Source organism: Schistocerca serialis, chromosome 1, assembly GCF_023864345.2.
Source record: "Schistocerca serialis cubense isolate TAMUIC-IGC-003099 chromosome 1, iqSchSeri2.2, whole genome shotgun sequence".
NCBI lineage: Eukaryota > Metazoa > Arthropoda > Insecta > Orthoptera > Acrididae > Schistocerca > Schistocerca serialis.
This window is the reverse complement of record NC_064638.1, coordinates 618,153,236-618,171,726: the sequence shown is the minus strand read 5'-3', so window position 1 is coordinate 618,171,726 and position 18,491 is coordinate 618,153,236. Positions and strand designations below refer to the sequence as shown.

Sequence of the window (18,491 nt, the reverse complement as noted above, 5' to 3'; positions counted from 1 at the left end):
GTGACACACCGGGATCTAGTTGACATTCCCAAGGAGGAACTGTAACGTGAGTGGGCATGGGAAGGTATAGTTGAAGTGCAACATATCATGAAGAGGGTTGATGGCAGTCTTATCAAATCCGACTCCTTTATTCTAACCTTCAGTAGCACAAAACTTCCTGAGCATGTTAAGGCTGGCTTCCTTCACCTTAGTGTGAGGCCTTATTTCCCGACCCCAACGTGCTGTTTTAAATGCCAGTGTTTTGGGCATACCGCCTTAGGGTGTAAAGGTGAAGCGACTTGTGGCAACTGTGGTAAGGCCACTCATGAAGGAGTTGGTTGCTCATCTCGAGCCAAATATATCAATTGCTCTGGAAACCACTGTGTTTGGAGTAGGGACTGCTGAATCTTTTTAGAGGAACGCAAAGTCCAGGAAATAAAAGCAACCAAGCGTATCCCCTATGGTGAGGTCAAAAAGATCTACAAGTCGATGCAACCTCCCAAATTTGCTACATCTTTTGTGACACCTGCAGATGTCAGTGCACTTGCAAGGCAGCGAGTGTTTCAGAGCCTGTAGCCTCTACTTGAACAGCAGAGAAAGGTACAGTGTCCAACTTGGGCCAGCCCCTGGTGTCTCCAACAACAACTGAGGCTGTTCAGAAGCCCAGTATGGCCATTACAACTCCCACGTCAGCTCCAACAAAGCCCACCAAACCGCAAAAAGCTCCTAGAAAGCAGCAACGGCAGGTTAAATCATGTGATAAACAGTCTGACCATGTTAATGTCAAATGGTTCAAATGGCTCTGAGCACTATGGAACTTAACTTCTGAGGTCATAAGTCCCCTAGAACTTAGAACTACTTAAACCTAACTAACCTAAGGACATCACACACATCCATGCCCGAGGCAGGATTTGAACCTGTGACCATAGCGGTCGCGCGGTTCCAGACTGTAGTGCCTAGAGCCGCTCGGCCATTCCGGCCGGCCATGTCAATGTCATTTTACGTTATGCTTCATCTGACTCTTATCCAGACTGATGGAGTATGACATATGTGTGGGGCAATCATCTTGCCCCACGACTGCCCCTCCACCTGCTGCAGTCTCCCCACCCCATCGGAAAGACAGGATAAAGGTGCTATCCCAGTCATAGATGACTCCCATACTTCAGTGGAACTTACAGTGGTTCAGGATGCATGTGGAGGAACTTCGTCTACTCTCTCAGGGTCAACCACTGAGTCTGTGTCTCCAGGAGACTTATTTCTATCCATCATACATCACTGAGCTACGAGGCTATACACTCCACAAAAAGGACGACCTGCATGGAGAGAGAGCTATAGGAGGCATAGGTATTTTCATCAGGACGGACTACCACTCCTCGCCTTTCTCACTTATGGCGACTTTAAAAGCTGTTGCTGTGTCCAGCACATGCATCATCCATTGACTATATGTTCCCTTTACTTGCCCCCACATGATGCACTCGATGAAAAGGCCCTCACCGACCTTGTTACACAGCTCCCCAAGCTGTTCATCATCTGTGGTGATTTTAATGCCCACAATGTGCTTTGGGGCTCTGTAATTACCTGTCTCAGGGGTAGAGCAATTGAGAGGCTTCTCCTGTCATCCTGTGCATACTTGCTAAATTTGGGATAGAGCACTCACTTCTGCACAGCGACTGGGTCGTTCTCTCCCACTGATCTCTTGCTTTGCTCTTCAGCTCTTGCCCACAGTGCTCATTGGGAAGTGGTCGATGACTTTCATGGAAGTGATCACTTCCCGATCTGGATTCACATGCCAGATGGCATGGGCCCCAAAAGGAAACCGCCACGATGGGTGCTCAGTAGAGCCAATGGGACACTTCATAGCCAGTTGGCCCAGTTCAAACACTGTGCGAATGTCGAGGCATGGTTGGATCATATTACCAAAACGGTCCACCATGCCACTGCGGCATCCATTCCACAGTCCACGGGCCACCAGAAGAGGCAATCTGTCCCTTGGTGGAATGCCGAATGCTGCTCTGCAATCAGGACCAGACGTGCGGCTCTGCATAGGCTCCAGAGTCATCCAACTGGTGAGAATCTTGCAGCCTTTCGGGTGGCGAGGGCAAAATGTCACCAAATTATTCAAGAGAGGAAGAAGAGGTCATGGCAACAGTTCCTGAACACCATTAATCATTCCACCAAAAGTTCCATTGCATGGGAAACCATCAGGAGAATTTCTGGGAGAGGAGGGAGGTGCCCCATGGCTGCTGCAATGAATAACAGCACTTTCCACATGCATCTGTGAGACATTGCCCACACTATGGCAGTGTATTTTGCCACAGTTACTGCAACAGCCAGTCAAGATCTGGTTTTCCAGCGCCATAGAGGGTTCCTGAGAGGTGTAGTTTGGACTTCCAGTCCACCCCTAATGAAGTTTACAACTTCCCATTCTCCACGTGGGAGATGTATTCTACATTATCTATGGCTTGTAACACATCCCCTGGTCATGACAGGATCCATTACAGTATGCTGCAGCACCTTACAAGGTGCAACAAAGATATCCTCCTTGCACTTTTTAATGCCATTTGGGCGTCAGGCCGCTTTCCTGACTCATGGCATGAGGCAGTTTTAATTCCTCTTTTAAAACCTGGGAAAGACCGCACATGCCCAAGTAGTTACTGTAGTGTTACCCTCACTAGTTGCATGGGAAAGACCTCAGAGCAGATGGTCAACCGCTGCCTTGTCTGGATCTTAGAATCCCCGCAACTTCTTAGTCGCTTTCAGTGTGGATTCAAGAGGTTTCGTTCCACCTTTGATAACCTCACCCTCCTGGAGGGTGCACAGGAAGTGCATGCAGTTGTGCGAGGAAGAATGGCTGGTGGTGATGGCCAATAAGCTGCGACTGGTGAAGTCAACAACTCAGCCATGCTATGGGTCAGAACTATGGTTTTTAAATGCTGATCTGAAAAGAAGAATAACAGCTGTGGAAATGGATCATTTACAAAGGAGTGCCAGAGTATCAAGAACCAAAAGTGAAAGCTCAAAAGAAGGCAGATGAAACACTGCTAGACAGAATTGAAAGAAAATCTCTAAAGTGGTATGGGCATCTGTTGAGAACGCAATATCATTTATGATAAATGGGGATTAAAATAAGTCTGACAAAAACTGAATATCTGGTAGTGAATAGTGACACTAAATTTGAAGATCACATCAGTGAAAGAGCAGTTATGAAACAGGTGGAAAAATTTTTGAATGTAAACCACCTAGCAGACATAAAAGGGGTAGACCATGATGTTCTTGGATTGACCACACATCAGTGGAATAATAGAGCATCATGGGATATACAAGGAGGATGCACTGAATAGAGAGGCTTGGCAGAAGATAACAGGATTACAACAAAATGTTGTTATCAACTGATCTCTGTGTTAATTAATCCTGTAATAACAATAATAATAATAATAAAACAGCTTCACTGATTATGTCATTCAGCTAAACCTTAAACAGAAAATAGACACATTTTTCAGTCTATCTAGCTCCTTGTTTTGCTTCTTTATTTAGTATTGCAGTTTACTTACTTACTAAATTATGTTTGCATATCAGCACTGTATGCACACACACACACACACACACACACACACACACACACACACACACACACACGTACACGCATGTATGTTCAAAATGAGAATGGACATTATATTGTACTTAATAATTACCTGCTTGTTGTGATATAAATTTATGTAAACTGATTTCAGAAAATATTTCAGATCAGCTCCATCACTTCGTGCTAATCCTACAGCTGTCCGTGCATCACATGACTGAGCTATGTTACAGAAATCAGAATCTAAAAAGAAATTACACACACAGGATTACAAATCATGTAACTGAATGACATTTAGTGAGCACAGAATTTAAAAAGTGGTTGGAAGATACAAAAGACTATTGTGGTTTAAAGTTTCTTCAATAATGAATTGATTATAAAGAGAGCAAGAGGTTGCCTGGCAAGGATTGGTGACATATTCATTTATGCTCTAGTTGAATCTCACCAGTGCAATTTTATCGTGTGTTACCCCAAAATCTAAACAAAATTTTAAAAGGTTAACGGGCAATTGACTGATTTCACATTTTTTTTTTTTTCCAAAGAAATCAAAGCATTGGGTTATTGGATTTTTTTTTCCGCAATACAATTCCCCAGGTGAATTGAATTCAATAGTGCAGAATGCACTGACAATTAGTTTTTAGAGCCAATAACCCACAGTGATTGAGCAGTGATACCAATTGTCAATAGCTCATCTGACCATGATGATCAAATGTGCACAATAAAATATACTGACCAGTTATGTACAGATCGCAGAAGAAAAGTACTGTATCGCAAAATCATAAACATTAATTCGATCACAGTACTTAGAGAGACATTATGGGAAAAACTAAGTGGAGAAATTTATCCAGCAGAGCAGATAGAAAATTTAACTGTTTCCAAAACATATCCCTACAGCACAATTTGGATCATTATTACACAAAAAATAAATAAAAATAGTGACCCATATGGAACAGAGACCCCCAGAGAATACATCTGACAAAAGCACTGGCACTTTCAAACCACAGGCAACCAAAATCAGTTTACTTCTTCAAAGTGCTTAAACACTGCAAACACTGGGAGTAGTACCTACATCAGATTCATTTGTGTAAATACTCCATGTGACACTAAAATCCCTAAAAGAAGTTCAAAATTCATCAGGTCATTAACTAACTGCCATAGGACTTTGGTGGCTATGGCAGTATTCCTAGCAGAATTATTACTCTTAAACTATCTTTGTAATCAATGACTCAGGACATATTTTCTGACAGGTTTAAGGATAGAGAAGTAACACCAATCTATGAAATTGAAGCTGAGGAAATCAATCATAATTACAAGTGTATTTTGTGATCTGTCAACATTTGAGGAACTGGACCATAATACAACCCTGTATAAATATACAGGGTGGAGAAAAATTGTTTCACGTAATTTTAACCCTGGATAGCTGATGCCAGTAGGAACCAAAATTATTAATGTTGTGTAGGTCGACAATGCACAGTTTTTAAAATACGGAAACTTGGCACCACATGCTCTGATTGGTCACAGGATTGCCCTGTTGCAGGATGCTCTGGACAACACATGACCACAAATGCTTTGCCTGCTGGAGATTGTGATGTATCCAAGGCAGCCCACATGCATGGTGGTGGTGCACCAGCCTTCTGCTCTGGGGGCGAATCCACCAGGGTCCCGACACATCCATTGAAGTTCCACGATAAGACATACCGGGAACAAACACATCAACAGCTGTTAGTTCACATACAGAAAGTCTTTTACAAATTGTTTAGGCCCTGAAAAGGGCCTTCTTTGTAGCTAGGACATTGTTTACTTAAAGCAGGTGCTCGAACTGGTGACCCTCTGACACGACACCAGCTTGGTAACGTCAAACGGTGTTTTGCCGAACTCTTTCAAAGATTCCTGGCATTGCCCTGATGTGATTGGCAGTTCGCATCCAGGTGGGTGAACTAGAACCTTGAAGAATCCCCACAGGAAAAAGTCCCATGGCATGAGGTCTGGTGATTGCGGGGACCATGTCTTACTAGCACCTCTGCCAATTACCCAGCCATCAAAAAGTTCATTTAAATATCTGTGCACAGCACTACTGTTTTGTGCAGGTGCCCCATCATGCTCCAATCACATGAGTAGCCATATGTCCATGGAAACATCTTCCAGCAGGCTGGGTAGAGTTTCCTGCAAAAAAGAAAAAGGTAATTTTACCCTATAAGTTGGGGAGACAGATGGATTGGCCCAATCAGATGATCACCCACAATGGATGCCCAAATGTTGAGCGACAATTGTTACTGGTGTCCGTGGACATATGTGACATGGGGATTTCCCCTTGCCCAGTAATGTACATTTCAAGCATTGTAAAGGCCATCCCAATGGAAGGTGCACTCATCGGTAAACAACACAATGGTGAGAAAGTTAGGACCTCATGGCTGTGTGCAAAGCTACAGTGTTATGACATTAATGTCGTCCTTTTTCCATTGATGGAAGCTCAGTTCCATAACAGACTGTATCTCTGGAACGAAAATAACCTCAGAATGGGGGAATATAGCACATAAAAGTCTGACAAAGTTAGGTACTAGGACCACTTGTGTTTCTAGTCTGTGTAAATGAGCTTCCAATGACTTTGAAAGGCTGTTTAAAAACTGTAATGTTTTCTTGTGCCACATTGCAGAAACCATCGGCAAAACCCTAGCCTGTGTTCATAGTCTGCCGCAGGATTTAGGTCTTGGACAGGGTGGAAACTAAATGGATGCTGGCCGTCAGCCTTCACAACTTCCCAAACTAACCAATGAGTGGCTCCCATGTCACGTCCAACTGCTTCCTTGAAGCACTCGAGAACAGTCTCTTTAAATGCAGCATCCCGTCATGTTCCAGGTCTTCCAGCATCATCATGATATCCCACTAATGAGCCTGCTTCACCAAGTCACCGGCTGTAAATGTTTGCGGGTATGGGTGATGTCTTGCTGGGTACCATTCCTCATACAATCGTTGAGCTTCATGCACATTACCGTCAGCTAGTCCATAAACAAAAACCATATTTCGTTGTTCTTCAAACGAATACTGTGCCACCATGTTTACTGTATGACTAAATTGCAGGTGACGTGTATGCTCCGAAGCAAGGCTTACGTGTGAATGCCTCTGATGCGAGGTGGAGACAAACAGCAAGACCTTTTCGACACAAATGCTTATCAGTTGGGGCAGTGACGGGGCAAGGGACATTTATTTGTATGTATGAACCGACAACCACAGCACTGCCCATCAACCAACACATGGCAATAGGGCAATCCAACAGCCAATCGGAGAGCGTGGTGCCAAGTTTCCGTAGTTTAACAATGGTACATTGTCGACCTACACAACATTAGTAATTTTAGTTCCTACCAGCATCAGCTATCCAGGATTAAAACTTTGTGACACAATTTTTCTCCACCTGGTATGAGCAGAACTCGTTATCTGCCTCTCAGTTGAGTTTCTGAAGGATTCTTCACAGAGAAAGTAGTACCTGATCTCACAAATGAAGTCCTGGCAAAGCTAAACAAGAAGAGGGACCCCCATGATACATTTAGTGACCTCACAAAAGCCCATGGCTGTGTGCAAAGCTACAGTGTTATGACATTAATGTCGTCCTTTTTCCATTGATGGAAGCTCAGTTCCATAACAGACTGTATCTCTGGAACGAAAATAACCTCAGAATGGGGGAATATAGCACATAAAAGTCTGACAAAGTTAGGTACTAGGACCACTTGTGTTTCTAGTCTGTGTAAATGAGCTTCCAATGACTTTGAAAGGCTGTTTAAAAACTGTAATGTTTTCTTGTGCCACAACCATATTAATCAAGTGTCCAAATTCAACCTTTAGAAACACATGTCAGATTTATTTATTTATTACCAGGTTCTGTGGGCCATGTGAGCTAAAGCTACATGGTTATGGGACAAGTCAGTACATACTTTCCAAAATTCTGATAGAATCAGTATTCTATCATGAGATGGGGAAGTTCTTAATGACTGCATGGAACCCCTGCACAGAACAGGTTTGTACTCCAAGAAAACCTTTCAACTTGGATTTAAATACTTGGGATTTATCACTCTTTTTCTCCAGATCTACTGGAACCCTATTCAAAATGAAACTCGCTGAACAGTGCACACCTTTTTGTACATTGCTTAAGGACGTGTTATCCAAGCGCACATATTTTCCATCTAGTGTTCACTGAACGAATGTTGCAGTTTCTTCTGAATCAGTAAATGCTGTAAACAACAAAAATCCCAGGATGGAATACATGTAGAGTGATAGTTGGGTTAGAATTCCAAAATATCTGAACAACACCTTACATAAAGTTCACAACTGACACTACAGATCCGACTGAATGTCCTTTTCTGGACTAAGTGTTTTCTTGGTGAGTGCACTGATTTGCCATGAAATATAACAGCATACAAGATAATAGAATGAAAGTAAGCAAAGTAAACAAAGTAAACAAGCCTTCCAATTTCAGTCTCAGAGACAGAGGAGACCATTCTTGTAGTGAAAATAGCAGCATTTAGTTTCTGTGCAAGATCCTAAGAATTAAAAGTTGTCAATTTCACTGACTGTTTGACCAGCTTAAGACTATTAAATTTCATTTATACAAGAGTTTTGTGTCAGAAAATGTATTTTCTTGGTGAGTGCACTGATTTGCCACGAAATATAACAGCATACAAGATAATAGAATGAAAGTAAGCAAAGTAAACAAAGTAAACAAGCCTTCAAATTTCAGTCTCAGAGACAGAGGAGACCATTCTTGTAGTGAAAATAGCAGCATTCAGTTTCTGTGCAAGATCCTAAGAATTAAAAGTTGTCAATTTCACTGACTGTTTGACCAGCTTAAGAGTATTAAATTTCATTTATACAAGAGTTTTGTGTCAGAAAATGTATATATTGTGTTTAACAAGTTGAACGTTAATGTGTTCTCTGAAAGTGACATGCTACTGTTACTGACTACCCTATTAGCTACATTATTTATATTACATTTCACATCTTTCAATAACACTTGTGTCATATGCAAGCAGATCACATGTTGTGTCATCTGTCACGTTTTGAGGCAGTTCACTGATATACATCAAGAAAAGCAGCTGACCCAGAACAGAACTTAACTTCAGAGAAAACCTCAATTTACTTGTATGTAAGTTCCCCAGTCATACTGTAATCATCAGTGGTGACTAATCATACAACAATCAATTGGGAAAATTACAGTTTTGTTAGCAGTGGGTGTGATAACACATCCTGTGAAACATTACTAAATGCCTTCTTTGAAAACTACATACTACTCCAGAATCCCACTCATGATGTAAATATATTGGCTCTAATAACAACAAATAGAGCTGACTTCTTTGAGGTTGTCCACATCAAAACTGGCATCAGTGACCATGATGCAGTTGTGGCAACAATGGTTACCAAAGTACAAATGACAACTGAAACGAGCTGACAGATGTCCAGTTAACCATAAAAAAAAAAAAAAAAAAAAAAAAAAAAAAAAAAAAAAAAAAAAAAAAAAAAAAAAAAAAAAACAGTAGTGTCATATCACAATAAAGAACTTGAAATTGTATGTAAGTTCCCCAGTCATACTGTAATCATCAGTGGTGACTAATCATACAACAATCAATTGGGAAAATTACAGTATGTAGAGGAACTATGGTTCATGTTTAAACGAATAATTTACCATACGTTGAACAGATATGTAGCCAGTAGAACAGTTCATAATGGGAGGGATCCTCGATGGCATATAGGCAATGTAAAGAAACTTCTGAAGAAACATAGATTATTGCATAATAGGCTTAAAAGAAAGCATAGTGTGATAGACAGAGAGATGATGAATGAAACATATCTGGCTGTCAAAGAGAGTAATGCGTGAAGCCTTCAATGACTGCCATAGCAGAATATTGTCAAATGATCTTTCACAAAACCCAAAGAAATTCTGGTCATATGTAAAGGCTGTAAGTGGCACCAAAGTTAGTGTCCAGTCCCTAGCAAATGAGACAGGAACTGAAATCAAGGTTAGCGAAGCAAAAGCTGAAATGCTTAACTCTCTTTTCAAATGTTCCTTTAAAAAGGAAAACCCAGGAGAATTGCCTCAACTTAATACTCGTACCACTGAAAAAATGAGTGAAATAAGTATTAGCGTTGTGGTGCTGAGAAACAGCAGAAATAATTAAAATTGAACAAAGCTTCAGAGCCTGATGGAATCCCTATCAGATTCTATACTGAATTAGTTATTGAGTTAGCCCTTATGCAACTTTAGTCTATTGTAGATCCCTTGAACAAAAAACCATGCCCAGTTCTTCGAAAAAAGCACAGGTCACGCTTGTATATAGGAATGGTAGTCGAAGTGATGCACAAAACTACTGTACAATATCCTTGACATCAATCTGTTGCAGAATCTTAGAACATATTCCAAGCTCAAACAAAATGAGGTCTCTCAAATAGAATGGCTTTCTCCATGCTAACCAGCATGGATTCCGAAAACATCAATCATGTGAAACCTAACTTGCACTTTTCTCACATAACATACAGAAAGCTTTGGATGAAGGCAGTCAGACAGGATGAAGACAGTCAGACAGATGCAGCATTTCTTGATTTACCAGTTGTTTGCAGAGTATAGATGTAGATGGAAATACCTTATTGTGTCCCCCCCCCCCCCTTTGTTAATAGAATTTTATAAACGTTAATGAAGCATTAGCACTAATTCATGTCTGTTTCTTATGTTTCATGTTCTTCCCAGTGGAGAGACGATAAAAAAATAACTAATAAACAAAAACGGCTGTACACTGAGAGCAGAGAAATGATTGTCTATGAAGCTACGAATAAGCAAGTGAAAAATTTCATATATTTTAATTAACATTCTTATGTGAGGTTTTGGGGGCTTGGAACAGCTAAGGGGGGGTATGACGTCAAACGGACCGACTTGGAGCAGGAGAGGCACCACAGGACATTTTAATTTCCACTGCCTATACTTTTACAAATAAATTCATAAACCTTTAACAGCATGACCAGGAAGGATTCAGGATTCATACTCATAGCAGTGGAAGCTCAAAAACGTAACAAAACACATTTTTTTACATGTGAAATTTCATCATTTTTTCACTTACTACTGGCTGCATTTGTTGCCATAGGTACACTTTTCTTCCTAAGTAAGAGAGATTCTTCGATGACTTTTGCACAGCATACAAACCATAGTTACAGGTGTATGAAAATCTAGAAGTTATTTAATTTATCAAAAAATGAATGAACTGTTACATTTTAAACTTCATGTTTAGAAAAAACCTCAAGTTTTATAGTTGATTATCTTAATTTTTTCCACAGTTTTTTAATAGATTTGGAAAATTCTAGAGTTTCATACACCTGTAACTACTGTTTGTATGCTATGAAAAATTCATTGAAGAATCTCTCTTACTTAGGAAGAAAAGTGTACCTATAGCAACAAAAGCAGCCAGTAATAAGTGAAAAAATGATGAAATTTCACATGTAAAAAATGGTATTTTGCTATGTTTTTGAACTTCCACTGCGATGAGTGTTAGTCCTCAATCCTTCCTGGTCATGGTGACAAAGTTTTATGAATTTATTTGTAAAAGCATAGACAGTAGAAATTAAAATGTCCTGTGGTGACTCTCCTGCTCCAAGTCGGCCTGTTTGACGTCCTACCCCCGTTAAAGTGTAGTTATCAATGTTCCAGCAGGGAATAAATTAATTTCCCTGAAATGATTAAGAATTTAATATAATTCTTCAGTGAAATCCGCCATTGATACAACAACAAATGGAGGCACAGTTAGACTATTTTTCCTTAACTGATTATGATTTGACGTTACTGCTGCAATAGATTGCCACATTAAATATCTTAATATTATGTTTAGTTTCATTTCAATATATTTTTGAGTACCACACACCCAATTATGAGGCTTTTCTTCCCAAAAACATCATCTGAAAAATTCAGGGTCATCTTATATTCGCAGATTAAACTACTGCTGCTGAAGTTGGCATTTTAATGTTTTGTAATAGAGTATATAGGGGTTATCTTACATTTACAGGTGGAGCCTTGGCTATTGAGGCCATGTGTAGAATTAATTTTGAAGAGTTAGTACAAACAGGACCTTGCGTTCAAACAAGCTCAAGATCTCTCAATACACTGAAGCACTTGATACAGTATCAACATTGCTCAAACAATCACATGACATGAGAAAAAATCACAAACTGTTGATCATGACACTTTGCGTAAAAATGTATTATGCATTAATTTATCCATATATCTCTTATTGTATACCTGTGTGGGATAATGTAGCTAATATAAACATAAGCAGTTTACTTAAACTGCAAAAGAAAGTGATAGGTGCATTGAAAACCTGTCACCAAGACAGTCCCGCACACGTTAATTCAAAGAATTGCAAATACTGACAATGCCTACGTCATGTACCTAAAAATAAACTGTACAGCTTTTATGAACAAAAATATACATAAATACAGTATTAGGTGTAAAGATAATTATCACATATATTCAACTAAACTTAAGTGACAAAGAACCTACAATTGCAGGATGTATATTATATAACTAACTTCCAAGCAGAATCTAGAACTTAAAAACACTGTCTGCTTTCAAACAAAACTAAAAGGTCATCCAATCTCAGCTTTTTGTTACAGTGAAAAGGAGTTCTTAGATGCAAGTATACAAACTATTCTTAGATGGAAGTATACAAAATTCTGTCACTATACAGAAGCACAACTATATATATTCTTTTTAACTCTGACTGATAAGTGTAATTTTGTATTTATGGTGTAAACTCTCAACATCTTTTACAATTGTTTGAAAAAATTGTATATCGGAGCTATTATGTAATTACCAAATACTTTGGAAACACACCCATTTATACCCTGACACATCCAATATCACTACCAAAAGTGATCCAAGGATAAAAAATAATGTGACTCAGAGATTGCCAGAAACTATGAATTAGCCATTACAACAGTCTACTGCTCTGCTTAAAACATGAAAATTTTGTAAAACACAGGAGAAAATAGCATTAAATTCTATTATCTTCCAGCTCGTGTTGTTTTTGAACAGGTTTGCAATAAGAGTTTTCATATGTGTATGGATACCATAGTTATAGAAACATTAATGCTGCATTTTAAGTAAAGATAACATTTAATCCTGAAAATATTGTACTTCAAAAAATGTTATTTGATTCTGAACCCAGATCAATATTTTATTTGATTATGAGAGATTGTAATGATTTACTAAGTTGTAGATGAAAAACTCAGTCATTTTTCATCTATTAAAATACTGGCTAAAAACATTACCAGATTTTAATCAGCTTTAGAACCTGAAGATGACACTCAGATGAAACAAGAAGGAAAATGAATCCAGAATTAAATGCCTAAAAAAACAAAATAAATAATATTAAACTGTAATTGTTGTCAAGAGGATAAAGTACGGCAGTGGGACCCATCTTGGTGATAGTACCAACAGACACCAGTAGATGGCGTGACAAGTGAATTAAACTAATTATCTATAATGAAGTACTGTCTGAAAGAAGCTGCATAAATATTCAGTCAGATCTTACTAAGATTTCAAAGTGACGCAAAGATTGGCAACTTGCTTTAAATGTTCAAAAATGTAAAATTGAGCACTTACAAAATGAATAAACTTATGATACTATGTTGCCAAGCACGGGAATGTAGACGACATGTTTTGGTCTTTTAGGTTCATGCGCCATGTTTAAACTGCATTTTGCCTGGATCCATTTGTAGTCAGAAATGGATTAACTTCAAAATTTAACAATTACTCAACAATATATTAATTTCTCAAGGAAATCGTAATAGTCTAGATAGAGGCCAGTGGCTTACTTATGTGCTTAGTGCTGCAGTGTCATCAATGCTCCCTGTGATGTGTGATGGGAACAGAAGGGTTGTGTCAACTGTGAGTTCTATGCAGCCAATGAGGAAGTGGTGAGTAGAAGATGCGTTTGGAAACAAGAGACATTGGAACATTCCCACATCCACATAGAAACAATATCTGATATGTATCAGATAGAAACAGTTGGTGCATCGACAACCACAACATAAAAAATTGCAACATATTCAGAAGAGACAACAAAATATCTATGATAATAAAGATATAAATTTCACAGCTGTGCCACTAGAAAGATGATGATGATGATTATTATTATTAGAAATAGTGATACCACAGATGACAGGCTTAGTGAGCAAAAAATGTAGAAAAAAGAAAAACAGTCTATAAATTAGCGTACACCTTTTCTTTTCATTCATTTTATTTCTGCCTGTAGTATCAGAAAGTTGGTATAAATTTAAAATAGATATACTGTTAACTTTCTAGGCAAACACTTTGTCAGTAAAATCTTTTGTAATTCTGACTAGTCAGAATATGTTAAAAATACATTTTTCTCAAAAGCTCTCTTAAAAAAGGGTCACCTTACAACTGGATAAATACAATAAATTTAGGTTATGGTGAAGATCGTCAAGCAAATGTTCATGGATCGTGAACATGACAGAAATGTCACATTGTAAACAGAAGTAGGAGAAACAAGTATGTGGTAATTATGACCAGATGATCCAGTCACTGAATTATTGAAAAACTTTTAGTCAACATTTTCAGCAGTGACTAAAAAAGTAAAAATGCAGAAGGCTACAGCTACAGAAACAGCTAAGATTTCAGAGGTCCCGTAGAAACAGGACGTGCTTGTGCCTGAGCTCTCTCCACTATCAGAAAGACAGATTAATACAACAAAAAGAGTTATCTGCCAAGATATTGGAAGTAAAGAAAGCACATGTAAGTATTCTGGAGGAAGTGCACAAAATTAATCAACGAGATTAACGCAGTAAAACAATCCATTCAGCACTCTGCCAGAACGTTCAATTGGTTTCGAGCTGGATGGAAAACTTTGCAATAGAAAACTGGCAGACTTTACAACAGCAGTATGAAATGCAGGGAAAACATTTCGCACAACAACACGAGGCTTACTACTTTAAGCATCTCATTTCCTAATCTAATTCCCTTAGCATCACCCGATTTAATTCAACCACATTCAATTATCATCATTTTACTTTTGTTGATGTTCATCTTATATTCTACTTTCAAGACACTGTCCATTCCGTTCAGCTGCTCTTCCAGGTCCTTTGCTGTCTCTGACAGAATTACAATGTCATCGGCGAACCTCAAAGTTTTTATTTCTTCTCCATGGATTTTAATTCTTACTCCGAATTTTTCTTTTGTTTCCTTTACTGCTTGCTCAATATACAGATTGAAGAACATCGGGGATGGGCTACAACACTGTCTCATTCCCTTCTCAACCACTGCTTCCCTTTCGTGGCCCTCGACTCTTGTAACTGCCATCTGGTTTCTGTTCAAATTGTAAATAGCCTCTCGCTCCATGTATTTTACCCCTGCCACCTTCAGAATTTGAAAGAAAGTATTCCAGTCAACATTGTCAAAAGCTTTCTCTAAGTTTACAAATGCTAGAAACGTGGGTTTGCCTTTCCTTACTCTATTTTCTAAGGTAAGTCTTAGGGTCAGTATTGCCTCACGTGTTCCAATATTTCTACGGAATCCAAACTGATCTTCACTGAGGTTGGCTTCTACCAGTTTTTCCATTTGTCTATAAAGATTTGTGTTAGTATTTTGCAGCCATGGCTTATTAAACTGATAGTTCGGTAATTTTCACATCTGTCAACACCTGCTTTCTTTGGGATTGGAATTATTATATTCTTCTTGAAGTCAGATGGTATTTCACCTGTCTCATACATCTTGCTCACCAGATGGTAGAGTTTGGTCAGGACTGGCTCTCCCAAGGCTGTCAGTAGTTCTAATGGAATGTTGTCTACTCCCGGGGCCTTGTTTCGACTCAGGTCTTTCAGTGCTCTGTCAAACTCTTCACGCAGTATCTTATCTCCCATTTCATCTTCATCTACATCCTCTTCCATTTCCATAATATTGTCCTCAAGTACATCGCCCTTGTATAGACCCCCTATATACTCCTTCCACCTTTCTGCTTTCCCCTCTTTGCTTAGAACTGGGTTTCAATCAGAGCTCTTGAAATTCACGCAAGTGGTTCTCTTTTCTCCAATGGTGTCTCTAATTTTCCTGTAGGCAGTATCTATCTTACCCCTAGTGAGATAAGCCTCTACATCCTTACATTTGTCCTCTAGCCATCGTTGCTTAGCCATTTTGCACTTCCTGTCGATCTCATTTTTGAGACGTTTGTTTTCCTTTTTGCCTGCTTCATTTACTGCATTTTTATATTTTCTCCTTTCATCAATTAAATTCAATATTTCTTCTGTTACCCAAGGATTTCTACTAGCCCTCATCTTTTTACCTACTTGATCCTCTGCTGCCTTCACTACTTCATCCCTCAGAGCTACCCATTCTTCTTCTACTGTATTTCTTTCCCCCATTCCTGTCAATTGTTTCCTTACGCTCCCCCTGAAACTCTGTACAACCTCTGGTTTAGTCAGTTTATCCAGGTCCCATCTCCTTAAATTCCCACTATGATTACTAATCCCCATCCCATACTGTTAACGTCAAATAAGGTCCGGTCTATTTGTAGTTACAAGGTCTAAGATATTCCCATTGTGTTTGGGCTGCTGAGCTAGCTGCTCACGACAATTTTCAGAAAACATGTTCAAAAGTATTTAGCATTATTGTCCGTCTGTAAATCCACCCCCCCCCCCCTCCCTTTCCCAATGAATCCATTACATCCCTGTCTATACTCGGCAGGTTAAAGTCTCCTCCAACTAGTATTGCATGAACCTGGTATTTACACACTATTGACCGTAGACTTTTTTTGAATGACCCCAGAACTGCCACAGTGGAATTAGGTGGCTGGTAAAAACATCTAACAATTAACTTAGTTTCACCTACATCTGTTATGCGCGACCAGGGACTTCACTGTCACACTCAGTTTCAACTTCAAAAGGGACAATATTTTGGTCAACTGCAATGAACATTCCCACTCCTATGGTCTCTAATCTATCTTTCCGATGTACATTCCATGACTCGCTCAATGTCCTACAGCTTTCCACTTTGGGTTTCAGCCAGCTCTCAGTCCCAAGAATAAGTTTAGCATGAGTACTTTCTTGGAGAACAGTAAATTCAGCATCTTTATTACAAATACTTCAACAATTTACTGGTAAAATTATGACAGTTGAAGTGTCTTTATTCTGAATGCTCTTGCTATGAATCAACTGGCGAGTGTTCTGCAGAGCACCTCAAACTACCGCCTAGCCTAAAAAATCATCATGTGCACTCCAAAAATACTCTGTTACCTGAGTAGCTGCTTCCTTTGTGTAGTGCACCCCTGACTTATCAAGGGGAGTCCTACAAATCCCGTACACAATAACGCAGGTCTACAAATCTACAGCCAAATCCTCCACAGTTGACAAAACCTTTTGTTGAAACCCTCCATTTGGCTCCAGACCAAAGAACCCTGATCAACTCTGTGAATGATGTTGCAAATTGTTGCTTGCTCTGCTTGCACACCATGCGCGAGGCCAGCAGTGTTGACCACCACTGCCAGCCGCCTGTACAAACTGATGATTGCCTCAGAACCAATGGGACAGGCATTGTTGGTGCTGACATAAGCCTCAACTTGCAGACAACTGCAGCCTGCACGCTCTATAGCCACAGGCAAGACCACCTCCACATGTCAGATGAGGCACCCCCCACCCCCGTCCCATCCCCCCCCCTCCCCTCATCCCCTCACCTTGGCAGACTTACCGAGTGCACATTGGCTTTCTTTCCAGCCTTGAACGGTATCTGCCTAAGGGGCTCCATAATGTGCCTAACACTGGAGCTCCCATTAACCACTACACTCTTCCCCCAGTGTGTCTGCTTGGACCCTGCTGAAGGAGCGGCCATGTTTCCCCTCACAGGGTGAATGGGTGAGCACAGGTAACCAGTCTCCACATTGGTCCTCTGCATCGAGTGATGCGAATGCGTTACCATCTGCCACTCAATGTGTCAACCTGCTTTGAGAGCAGATCCACAGCATTGATTGCACTAGAAGTTGCCTCAGAAACAGAGCCTCTGGATAAAACAAGTGACACCTCAGATGGCCCATGTGACACACTATATTCTCTCCTACCACTACACCCCAAGACAGCAGCCTGAAAGTGACTGACCATAGCTAACAGCACATACAGCTGTTCGCGAACTGCAGCCAGCTCCTCCTGCACCCGCACACAGCATGCGCACTTCCTATCCATCGTAGCAAGATTAACTGAAGAAGTGAACTATTAAAGAAGATAATCCTAGATATGTGACTTGCTACCATCCTGATGTGTCACCAATGGACACTGACGCATTAAAGAGCTACACAGCTGGCTGTTCTGTGAGCAACAATTGTGCTAAAGACTGAATGAATTTACACTTACAAAAACATGATATTAACCCTGTTAAACACAGAAACAGGCATGAAATTTAATAAATATATAACGTGGAAAACACAGAAAAGGGTAAACAATTACTTGTCGCTCTGTAGATGCAGTCACTTTCGAGGAAACATGTTCATTGCTGTCGACCTATTATTCGTACCTCGAGTTCCATCAGTACCACAAGCAAGTAGGCCATTCTTATTGCTCATGGGTGACAGATTTGCAAGATATGAGTCATTGTCATGATTTCACCTGTGCCAACCCATCTTGCAAAACCTCATATGCCTATTCCCTGAGCCATGATGTAGTGGTCCAATTGGCTCCCAGTCTAGAAGTTTAAACGGCAGACCTCAAGCTCAACAACCCTTCCTTAGATGGCTTACTGAATAGTGCACACTCTTCTGAGACTATGCAGACAGCAAATGAACATCTTATGGCTCACCCTTGGACATGGCAATCACCTCTGAGCAGCCAGTCCAGCTGTGTCAGCACAAACAGCGGGATCTGCATTCTTGTCCTGACTGTTTTGTGATGCACTAATGGGTAGATT

General features: G+C 39.9%; 1 protein-coding gene across 6 annotated transcripts in view; it reads right to left on the bottom strand.

Moving 5' to 3' along the window:
• Positions 1 to 18,491, bottom strand: part of LOC126477972 (protein SERAC1) — a 273,073-nt gene that overhangs the window by 184,652 nt on the left and 69,930 nt on the right. For all 6 annotated transcript variants that reach the window (XM_050103663.1, XM_050103662.1, XM_050103665.1 and 3 more), the window contains one exon: positions 3,672 to 3,799. In XM_050103663.1, coding sequence (XP_049959620.1) covers positions 3,672 to 3,799 — 128 coding nt within the window. The remainder of the gene's footprint in view (positions 1 to 3,671; positions 3,800 to 18,491) is intronic.